The 12231-nt window shown below is 34.7% G+C and overlaps 1 protein-coding gene across 1 annotated transcript in view; it reads left to right on the top strand.

Annotated features, from left to right (window-relative positions):
* VIRMA (vir like m6A methyltransferase associated) overlaps positions 1-11106 on the top strand; it is a 61582-nt gene extending 50476 nt beyond the window's left edge. Inside the window, exons 18-24 of the mRNA XM_079722193.1 lie at positions 4018-4170; positions 4959-5119; positions 5792-5888; positions 7555-7721; positions 8412-8743; positions 9629-9772; positions 10765-11106. Coding sequence (XP_079578319.1) covers positions 4018-4170; positions 4959-5119; positions 5792-5888; positions 7555-7721; positions 8412-8743; positions 9629-9772; positions 10765-10919 — 1209 coding nt within the window. The 3' untranslated portion in view covers positions 10920-11106. The remainder of the gene's footprint in view (positions 1-4017; positions 4171-4958; positions 5120-5791; positions 5889-7554; positions 7722-8411; positions 8744-9628; positions 9773-10764) is intronic.
* The last annotated feature ends 1125 nt before the right edge of the window (positions 11107-12231 follow it).

The raw sequence follows: 12231 nt of genomic DNA, 5'->3' as shown, positions 1-12231 counted from the left end.
TAGCCACTCTAGCTTTATTTTGGTTATTGTTTGTATGGTATATTTTTTCCTACCCTTTTACATACAGCCTATTTGTATTTTATAATCTAAAGTGTGTCTCTTATAGACAGCATAGTTGGATCATGTTTTGTTTTGTTTTGTTTTTTACCTTCTGCCAATTTTTCCCTTTTGATTGGTATATTCAAACCATTTATGTTTAATTATTGATAGGTAAGATTTATGTCTGCTGTTTTGCTCTTTACTTCCTACATATCTTTTTGTTTTTCTTTATCTCTTTTTTTTTTTTTTGCTTTAAACATGTTTTACTGTGCTGTTTTAATTTCCTTTTTCTCTCTTTTACCTTTTTTAAAAAAGTTATTTTCTTAGTGGTTGCCCTAGATACTACATTTAACACCTTAATTTAATAGTCTCTTTCTGATAAATCCCAACATAATTTCACTGCTACAGTGTAGCTTTGTTCCCTTCCCTTGTGCTGTTATCATACTAATTACATTTTTATACATTGTGAGTCCATCTTCACAGTTTTATTATTATTGCTTTATTCTGTTGTCTTTTAATTCAGATAGGAGAAGAAAAGAGTTACAAACACAAATATGTTTATACTGCCTTTTACCTAGCCTTTACTGACATACTGTTTCTTCATATGGGTTCAGGTTACTGTCTAATATCCTTTCATGTCACCCAGCAGGACTCCCTTTAGTAGTTTTTGTAGAGTAGGTTTGCTAGTGACAGATTCTGTCTCACTTAAAAAAAAGAATTGAGAATGTCTTTATTTCTCCCTCATTTTTTGAAGGATAGTTTTGTCAGTTATAGAATTCTTTGTTGATAGTGTTTTTCTTTCAGCACCTTGAATATGTTTTCCTACTGCATTCTGCCTTCCGTGGTTTCTGACAGTAAATCAGTTGTTAATATTTTATTAGTTGAGTCACCTCTCTCTTACTGCTTTCAAGATTCTCTCTTTTTTTTTTGGCTTTTGACAGTTTGATCATGATGTGTTTAAGACTAGATTTCTTTGAGTTCATTCTACTTGGAGTTTGTTGATCCTCTTGAAAGTGTAATGTTTTCATCATATTTGGGTAGTTTTCAGTCACTGTTTCTTCAGATATTTTTTCCTGACTCTTTCTTTCTTCTTCTTCTGAGACTCTTTATTATGTGTGTGTTGGTGCTCTTGATGGTACCTCACAAGTCTCTGAGGCTATGCTTGTTCTTCATTCTTTTTTCTTTCTGTTCTTTAAAATGGATAATCTTAGTTGACCCTCTTCAAGTTCACTGATTCTTTTTTTTTTTTTTGCCAGCTCAAATCTGCTGTTGAGCCCCTCTAGTGGATTTTTTTTTTTTAAGATTTTTTTGGGGGAGGGCACTTCCCTGGTGGTCCAGTGGCTAAGACCCCGTGCTCCCAATGCAGGGGGCCAGAGTCTGATCCCTAGTCAGGGAAATAGATTCCACGTGCTGCAACTAAGAGTTTGCATGCTGCAGGCTAAAGATCTTGACACAGCCAAATAAATAAATAAATAAATATTTCTTTTAAAAGATTTTTTTTTGATGTGGACCATTTTTCAAGTCTTTATTGAATTTGTTACAATAATGCTTCTGTTTTATGTTTTGGTTGTTTGGCTGAGAGGCATGTGGGATCTTAGCTCCCTAACTAGGGATCGAACCCACAACCCCTGCATTGGAAGGCGAAGTCTTAACCACTGAAGTGCCAGGGAAGTCCCTCTAGTGAATTTTTTGTTTCACTCATTGTACTTTTCCACTCCAGAATTTATATTCAGTTTTTGTATAACTCTTAGCTGTTCATTGATATTTTCTTGCAGAGTACTGTATCAGCCTTCTCTCCAGTTTCCTTCCAAACATTTACTTCTTTGGTACATTCTAAATAGTTCTGTGTGAGTGCATAACTTCCTAAAGCAGACATCAGATCATATCACTCTACCCTACAATACCTTTTCATATCTGTAGAATAAATTCCAAACTTTTTAGCATAACATTCAAGACTATTCACTGTATGGCCAAAAAGCTACCTTTGCAAACATTTCTCCCTTACTGGGAGCCATCATCCATAAGTCTCATCTACTATATGTATCTCCTTGGCCATGCTTCTCTTAGTTTGTTGTTCTCTCTCTCTCTCTCTCTCTCTCCCCCGCCCCGGTCAAACTATGCCTATTTATAGTGCCTATTTTTAGTGTCTATTTTAATGCATTCCAATTTGTGGAGCCTTTTGATATTACTTTTCTTTCTGTACACTTCACAGCATGGTATTGAATGATTTCTTTTTATAGATCATTTATATGCCTATTTACCATTTCCTACTCCACTATCTGACTGTTAGGTCACTTAGGTCAGAGACCATGTCTTACTAGCTTTTTCCCAGTGTAATTGTACAGTGTCTTGTATAATTTAATAGTTGAAGCATTTGACAAATGATTAAGGAGATTTGAAATGGTATCACAAATTTGATAGAATTTTCATTTTTCTGAAATAACTGTGTAGCTTAAAAAATCTCCTTAAAAATTCTTTTATTACTTCTCACAGTAATGTATATATAGAAAACATCAAATTGTGATAAATTTGACATTAGATCTAAGACTACTTTTAATAACAAGTAGGTAGAATAGAATTTAAAATGCATTTTATGTGGTTTAAAGCTGTTTCTGTTTATAATAATGAAAAAGCAAGGTAGTAGAGATGAAAATTTTACATCATTCCAAATATTTTAATTAGTTCATAGTTTTTCCCCTCTCTTTTAAAAAACTGATTTTCTTCTGTTTTCCCTGACCTTTAAACATAATAATCATTATAATACTTTCTGATTCAGCTATACTGAACTTCCCACCTCTGGTTAAAGTGTTATGAATAACTAAGAGTGAGGAAAGAAGTCAGATAGATCCCTTGATAATTTGTATTCTGGTTAATATACTTATTTCTATAAAATAAATTTAGTCTGTAATTCATACATTTTAACAACATGTAGGGGAAATTTCCTTTAAAGATAACTGTTCACAGTCTGTTAGTGCATTTTGATTGCTTTTAACTCATTTAGCCTAACTTTATAAAAATAAAACATGAACTAGACCATCGTCAACCTAGTCTTCATTGCTACCTCCAAACAGAGCAGTTAAAACCCTTGTAGAGATAATGGTTTATTGAATTTCTTATTAAAACTGTATGTCCTCTTCCATAGAACAATGTAAATGACTTCCTTAGTCTAGTGTTTTCTGAAAGGAACAAGTGTGCTTCAAGCACAGTTATCAGTTTGAGTGGGAATCTGTGAAGAATAATTTTCATTTAGTTTACACCGAAATGTGTCCAGTTATAGGACAAATGGTAGGAGCTACAAACAAATTTTAATTGCTACTCTTAATTTAAAAATACTGACTCTTACATTTGGATTGGTAGGACCAATATTCATGTTGAGCCATTTAAAACAGGGCTGTGTTCTGAAGATTTGAAACTACTTAAGTGTTCTTTCATATGTGACAATATGAATGGATTTATTGTCATGAACTGAGATTTGTTTTGCCTGGTGAATTTTTTTCACCATTCCCATATTCATTTTATTATGTGGCATACTATTTAAAGCAGAAAATGTTAACTTTCTGTATGACCGCACATAGTCTTAAATGTGATAGTTACTGTTTTCTTTAGTTATTTGCCTTATCTCCAGAAAAACAAATTCAGCTTCCATTAGTTCTCTGTTATGGCAGGCATTTTATTAACTTGAGTATCAATTACTGTATTAACGTTTCCTGCAAGTGCCAGTGTATTTGTCATTGGATATTTCTGTTGAGAAATCTTGGTGCCAGTAATTTGAATACAAGTGTTTACCTATTTATTTTGTGAGTCTTAAAGAAAACTTGTTTCAGCTTTGAGCTAATTCTTAAAACTAGCCATTCATACTGATGTAAAAACAAAACATTGAGGGGAAGATTGCAGCAGTCTTAAATATCTGAGTAAGTTTGGAAGCATTTTTTGCAAATTTCTCTGCTCTCAAATTTAACTTGTGTGTGACATTTACAGGGATGTTGTGGAGATGATAGTGGTCTCATGGAAGTAGAGGGAGCTCATCCATCACGGACAATGAGTATTAATGCTGCAGAGTTAAAACAGCTTCTACAAAGCAAAGAAGAAAGTCCAGAAAATTTGTTCCTTGAACTAGAGAAGCTTGTTTTGGTAAAAAAACAAAACAAAACAAAATAAGAAGAGCTCATTCCCAAGACATATTTTCTTCTCAGTTTGACTTGTACAAGTTTTCTTAGTGACTTTTTAAAACAGTGAACTCTCAGTTGGGTATTTATACTCTGAATTAATAATTTGGAGTGAAGTCTTCCATACTATTACGAATTAAAAAAAAATTTTGTTATGTTTTATTTTTGGCTGCATTGGGTCTTTGTTGCTGTGCGCGGGCTTTCTCTAGTTGCGGCGAGCGGGGGCTACTCTTCGTTGTGGTGCGCGGGCTTCTCATTGTAGTGGTTTCTCGTTGCGGAGCACGGGCTCTAGTCACGCGGGCTTTAGTCACGCGGGCTTCAGTAGTTGCGGTGCATGGGCTCAGTAGTTGTGGCATGTGGGCTTAGTTGCTCCGCGGCATGTGGGATCTTCCCAGACCAGGGATTGAATCCGTGTTCCTTGCATTGGCAGGCGGATTCTTAACCACTGTGCCACCAGGGAAGTCCCCATACTATTATGAATTTTAAGGAGTACATGAAGGCAGTACTTTTTGAATTATCTATTGTTTGAATGCAGGTTGCCCCCTGCTACCACTCTTTAGAAATAACAACAATCGTTTTTGGTGTTTGTTTTATTTTAATATGTTTAATGTTAAGTTGATAATTTCTTGATGGTGTTCCAAATTTCTTAGTAGTGAAATAATACCACCTTTTCTACTAAAGAGTCAGTAGATGATGGGCATAAATGTTCAGGTTTTACCTGCACCTTCTTATTCTGCTTTTGTTTGTATCTAGGAGCATTCAAAAGATGATGACAATCTGGATTCTTTGTTGGACAATGTGGTTGGACTTAAGCAGATGCTGGAGTCATCGGGTGATCCTTTACCTCTTGGTGACCAGGATGTAGAACCAGTACTTTCAGCTCCAGAATCTCTCCAGAATCTGTTTAACAATAGGTAAAGCAAGCAATGTTTTGTGGTTGAATAGATATTATATATTTAATGGCTGGGATCTAGAGAGGGCCAGCAACTTATTTTTCTCTAAGGGCTAGATAATAAAAAATCTAGACTTTGCAGGCCACATTCAGTCTCTGTTGCATATACTTCTATAGCTTTTTGCTTGTTTCTTTTGTTTTTTTTAAAAAAAACTGTAAAAATGTGCAAACCATTCCTAGCTTGCAGGCTGTACAAAAACAGGCTGGCAGAATGGGGGTCATAGTTTACTGATCCCTGGTCTAGAGGATATGCCTCTTGATCTTTGGAGCACTGTCCTTTTAGAGCATAGTGAATATTTAATATGATGAAATTATTCTCTAAATTTAGAAAAATTACACATTGGTACAGTGTTATAAACTTGGCTTTTTGGGAATAAAGCCAGGGCTAGGGCTCTGTTTTATTTTATTGAAAGATCAAAATTTGTCACAACAGGATTAATTTCCAAGTTACTGGTTTTTAAGGATACTTAATTCTTAAATAACTTCTTGAAGGAGTCTTTTTAAGTGCTAATATTACTAATACTTTTAGAGGGTAATATTTTTTATTGTGCTGTTCACATGTTTTACTTAGAAGTTAAGCTAAAATATTTAATTTTGGAATTCTGCTTTTTAACAAATACTTTCTGTATTCTAGAACTGCATATGTGCTAGCTGATGTCATGGATGATCAGTTGAAATCTATGTGGTTCACTCCATTTCAGGCTGAAGAGATTGATACAGATCTGGATTTGGTATAAGTCATTTTATTACTAAATATTTAGAAAAAAATTCTGTTGATGTTTTTGTTTCTTTGCATATGTTAGGACTAAAATAGATTACATATTATATGGCTGTTAAAAGTCTGTCTTGGGACTAGTACTGCATTATTTTTATGTCAGTTGCCTAGTTAATGGTGTCTAGGACTCTTCGTTTTTTTATGCTACCTGTTTTGCCTCTTTCTAGTTAGTGATCTGTATATTTGAGAATGCGTGGAAAATCACATTTTTGCGTAAGTACTCTGAAGCACTTTGGTTTCTTATATTTGTAGGGTATAGAATAGTATCCCACAAAATTATAATTAATTCCTATATTTGGGTTTAAGGGGAGGAATATGCTTTGTTGTGGTATCTGCTCTTAATTTGGGGAAATGTAAAAAATATATTTGTTAAAATAATATAGTATGAATCTAAATTGACATTCTTTAACGTAATACTGAATAGGTAAAAGTATAGTTAAAGATATTAATGCAGTCTGTTTAATGATTCTCATAGGGAGGATGATTTCAGTCACATCTTATTGTACCATATATTGTTTTTTCTTGATTTAAAAAATATATATATATTTTTGATAACATCAGATTTATTTGTAAATCAAGAAGAAGGGTGCTCCAGAAGGAGTGGATACTCAAAGAAAGAAATATATTTGGATATTCCCTGGTCCAAAAAATGCTAGTATTCATTATGGACAATAAAACTAAAAGAATGATTTGCTTCACATTTAAGGTGTATTTGGTGTATTGAGGACTCCTTTTCCTTCTTTAAAATAACACGTGCAATTGAATTAAAATTGCATTAAACAATTTTTTTTCTTTAGTGTAAGTTGTTCAGTGATTCTTTAGAACTGTAGTGAGAGAAATGTTCTATAATCTGCCCTGTCCAGTTAGCCACTAGCCCCATGTGACTTTTGAGCAGTGAAATGTTGCTAGTATGACTAAGGAACTGAATTTTATTTTGATTTACTTAATTTAAATTTAAGTAGGCACTCGTAATTAGTGGCTACCATATTTAGCATCACAGGTTGAAAATATTTGTGTTCTAACTATGTTGAATCACAGCTGTCTTGAGATGATGGTTATGACCTTATGGGGTTTAGGGAAATTTTTGGTCTTTTAGGTTTGATTAATATGAATAAAACTTAAACATAATTTTCATTCTTCTGAAAGCTGACTTAGGTTGGAACCTCATTAAATTCATAGAACTAGGAGATCTGTGGCACAGAATCCTTTTATAATATGTAGTGAGTATACAAGGCTTGTGGAGTATGTTATTTTCAGATTATTTTGGAAAAATTCTGGAGATACTCCATTGTTACTTTATATAGAGAAATACTGAGATCCTTGTCAGGCAGCAGAGGTCTCCCAGACTAATAGTCCTTCTGTGAGGAGGAATGCTACCCACCCCACCCCCAAATGAAAGCAGCTGAATTCCTAAGATATTTTTTTAAAAACTACCAATGGTGTTGGTTTTTGAAACGATGAAGGACCTATCATTGATTTATTATGAGACTCAAATATAGTTTATAGGAGATAAGAATTCCTGTAATCAAATGTTATATTAATAGTACATTTAAAATGTAATATCACATTAATAGTTACATTTAAGATATATCTTTGGTTTTGTTTCATTTTTATGACTACAGGTAAAGGTTGACTTGATTGAGCTCTCTGAAAAATGTTGTAGTGACTTTGACTTGCACTCGGAATTAGAACGCTCTTTTTTGTCGGAACCATCATCTCCAGGAAGAACCAAGACTACTAAAGGGTTCAAACTTGGGAAGCACAAGCATGAGACCTTTATAACTTCAAGGTAAAATTTCTTTTAATAAAGATCTTGGTTGGGGTCAAGTAAGCTTATTTATTTATTTATTTATTTATTTATTTATTTTTTTTTTTTTTTGTGGTATGCGGGCCTCTCATTGTTGTGGCCTCTCCCGTTGCGGAGCACAGGCTCCGGATGCGCAGGCTCAGCAGCCATGGCTCACGGGCCCAGCCGCTCCGCGGCATATGGGATCCTCCCAGACCGGGGCACGAACCCGTATCCCCTGCATCGGCAGGCGGACTCTCAACCACTGCGCCACCAGGGAGGCCCAGCTTATTTATTTTAATGTGTTTTGATAGACACATGACTATTAAAGGAGAAAGGAAGCTGACATAATACTTGAGTCATGAATATTGTTTTGAATTTTTTAAAAGATAGTAATTTGGCCAGGACATACCTGGTACACATTATATTGTTGTACTTAATGAGAGTTCAGAAGGTTTGAAAAAGAGCAAACTGGATTATTTAAAAAAATTGTTAGTCATGTCAATAAAATGTGAGTACCATTCTTAGCTAGTTTTGTTGTATTTCCCTGGAAAGTCATAGAGATATTTGCAATAACAAAATTGGGATAAGAAATAATTGATACGTAGTTTTCAGTATTGCAAAGATTGACTTATATTTTCACTGGAAATGTGTAAAGGAGAAAGTTTTCATGGAGTATTTTTGTTTTCATAGTGGAAAATCTGAATACATTGAACCTGCCAAACGAGCTCATGTTGTGCCACCACCAAGAGGAAGGGGCAGGGGAGGATTTGGACAGGGTATACGACCCCATGATATTTTTCGTCAGAGAAAACAGAACACAAGCAGACCACCATCTATGCACGTGGATGACTTTGTTGCAGCCGAAAGTAAAGAAGTGGTCCCTCAAGATGGAATACCCCCACCAAAACGGCCACTCAAAGTATCTCAGAAGATTTCCTCTCGTGGTGGATTTTCAGGCAATCGGGGAGGACGGGGTGCTTTTCACAGTCAGAATAGGTTTTTTACACCACCTGCTTCAAAAGGTAATGAATTATGTATGTTTTCTAATGAGTTATTCTAATATTAGAATATTGAGTAGAAGTGATTTGAATAGAAGCAATTCAGATAAAGTATTTTTCTGTTACTAGAGTTAATCTGGCTCTAGGCCAGTGGTACTATTTGCAAAGTCCTTTATTGTATAGGAAAAATCATTTTTTAATTTAACTTAATTGCATATTTAGTGATGATTTTAAAAGAAGTATTGGCTAATTATTTTCCTTTTTACGTTGAGAATTCTGTTTATCCTTTCTGAATAATATCCATACATAATTTTCACAGTTGTGTTTATCAACAGTTCCCTTAGGATTGTTCTGTGTAGTTCACCATTGATTCTCTTATCTACTTGCTTCCTAATGTTATATTTAATCTGTTTTAAATTTTTCAAGATTTTAGAATCTGAGTTCTAAAATATAAACTTATAGAAATTATATTTTACTAGTGGATTGATGACATGTTTTCATGCTTCTGAGTTAAGAGGGTGGGAGCAACAGAGAATAGGTGTTTACATTAATAATAAACACATAACTTTGTTAGGAACTGTTTTAAGCACTTTGCATGTAATACTCTTATCAACCCCATGAGATAGGTTCTTTTAGTAGCCCCACTTAATAGAAGAGAAAACTTGTCAGTTAGCTGACCAGGACACATAAAATATAAGTGGCAGAACCAGTATTTGAACCCTGGCAGTCTGGCTCCAGAGCCTCTGCTTCTGACTACATATGATGCTGCCACTCTACCTTTATTCCATGTACAAAATTTCATAGTTTCTCTTCCATTGCTTTTGAAAATTAAGAAAAACATGTCATATCTTCCTTAATCCAGTTGAAGTTGTGGAAAAAGTAGATTTTGATCATGTTGCCTATGTTTAGGAAACTACAGTCGTCGGGAGGGAACAAGAGGTTCCAGTTGGAGTGCTCAGAATACTCCTCGAGGAACTTACAATGAAAGTCGTGGGGGCCAGAGCAATTTTAACAGGGGCCCTCTTCCACCATTGCGACCACTTAGTTCTACAGGTACACTTTCTTCTTACTTGATACTTCTGAGAGAGAGGGTGGTGAATCCTTTTCAGGTTGTTGAATGTCATATATTCTCATTCTGGGAGAGAATATTTTAGAATGTAGACACATAATTCTAAAGTCAATTTAATTTTATTTCTGTGAGTGAGTGCCCAGTGTACATCTTCTGTATAAATACTCAGAATTTTAGATTCTGAACTGTGTGTGTATAATGAGTAGTTCCATGTTGATGTGCTGTTTTTTTATAGTTCAATAAAGAAGGAAAATCAATCCTTAAGGTACCTTTTTGACCAAAGTAAACCGAGATGTCTTCGTAGAGTATACAAGTTGACTCTTGAACAATGAAGGTATGAACTGCAGGGTTGTCCACTTATATGTGGATATTGTTAACAATAAATAGGATCCATGGTTGGTTGAAATCGAGGTTGCAGAGGAACCTCTGGATATGAGGGCCAACTATAAATTATACTTGGATTAACCCTTGAGTTGTTCAAGGGTCAACTGTATTCTGTTTTTGTTTACAGTATTGTCTTGTGTATGTAAGCATATAACCTTTTTTCCCCCCTAAAACATTCCTATGTCAAGTCCAAAATTCTGGTCAGATGTAGCTTTTGGTTTCAAATGCACATTTTTTGTTTTTTTGGCTGCACCACACACCATGCGGAATCTTAGTTCCCCTACCAGGGATCACACCTGTGCCCCTGCAGTGAAAGCACGGATTCTTAACCATTGGACTACTAGGGAAGTCCCAAATGGACATTTTTTAAATAACAGCTTTATTTGAGATGTAATTCTTATGTTTAGACAATTTACCTATTTAAAGTGGACAACTCAGTGGTCTTCAACACATTCACAGAACTTGCACTTGGGTTTTAAAGGAGCAAACAGTAATCTCTGTCTTGGTTTGAGCTCGGTGGTATAGATTAGTATTTATATGATGGGAAAGGAAAGGATGTTGCAACTAAAAATTATATTCTTTTCTTTTATAGGCTATCGCCCAAGTCCTCGTGACCGTGCTTCCAGAGGTCGTGGGGGACTGGGGCCTTCCTGGGCAAGTGCAAATAGTGGCAGTGGAGGCTCAAGAGGAAAGTTTGTTAGTGGAGGCAGTGGTAGAGGTCGTCATGTACGGTCCTTTACACGATAAACATTTTTTTGGGAACATCCTAAGTGTATATGAACATTTCATGAGGACAGTAAAAATAAAACAAGACATTGGAGGACCAATTTAGACTTAGCAGTTATCTGGATACATCTGAGAGAATATTTTTATCTGAAGAAAGCAAATTTTGTTTGATACCTAACACAGGATTTCAATAAAAATCAAAACTTTGTATGTTTGTATATATTTTTTCCCCTTATTATATGACTATTTAGAAAATCTCTTAGGTAGAAAATGAACAGTGAAATAACATTTTTGTTTTAGTGTATTTCTTGCGTATACCACAGACGTCCCCAATACTTTCTCAGCTCATGTTGCCCTTTACTGTTTCAGTAGTTTTTTCACAATACACCTAGGCCAAAAGAAATGCCTAATGATTCCATTTATTAAGCAATTAGGTCCAAACAACTTAATAAGAATTTAACAAGTAATGGTTGCCGCACAACTTCTCAAACCTTGGAATCAGCTTGAACACTGCCAGTATTCCTGTTCCACTATGCTTTTTGCATAGTACTTACTTCAACTGCTGAAAATCCAGTTTTGCAAAGATACACTGCCATGGGAAGGAATATAATGCTGTCTAACACTGAAAATGTAAACTACCTCGAGCTAGCATTTTGTGTTGTGTCCAACAGATGTGTTCTCAAAAATTTTAAATGTCATGTGGCACTCGTGTTAATTTACTAGGGTGACCTAGTGCACAATTTTGGGAACCTTTTAGCTGTTCAGAAAGAAACATGACACTCTTCTCCTTTACGTTAGAAAGAAATACATACATGCTTTGTGTTTTAGCTTTATACCTACTTACACTATTTTATTATGCAGCTTTTTAAATCCTAAAATGAGGCATATCCTAATACTGTTATTTTGGAAATCAGAAACAGCTAATAATATCTGTACTTTATATACAGAAATGAAGTTTATACTTTGAGAAAATAGTCATATTTTCCCCAAGAGATATCTTAACACACTGAGCCTATATAATCTGGCATAAAATATAGAGTTCTCTTAAACAACAAAGGAGTATATGAGTCTCATTCCATCCCTTTATAATGCTGTTTTGTCAAACTATTTGTGAGTGAATAGAAAGTTTGTTTGCTAGGAAAACCTTGAAGAAAAGCTCAGTTCTAAAGATTCTGGTAGTTAAGTGAAAGGTAACGGAAATCTTTTCATAACTAATGGCCTCAAAAACCCAAGGTAACCTAAACCCCTTTTAATCCTGAAACTAATAAGCTCATTTTCTCTAAATATGCATTTTTCACATTAGATAGAATTTGAAGTTTGTCCTTAATGTCTG

Source organism: Hyperoodon ampullatus (assembly GCF_949752795.1).
Source record: "Hyperoodon ampullatus genome assembly, chromosome: 17".
Lineage (NCBI taxonomy): Eukaryota > Metazoa > Chordata > Mammalia > Artiodactyla > Ziphiidae > Hyperoodon > Hyperoodon ampullatus.
The sequence above is the reverse complement of the archived record's forward strand: the minus strand, read 5'-3'. Positions and strand labels throughout refer to the sequence as shown.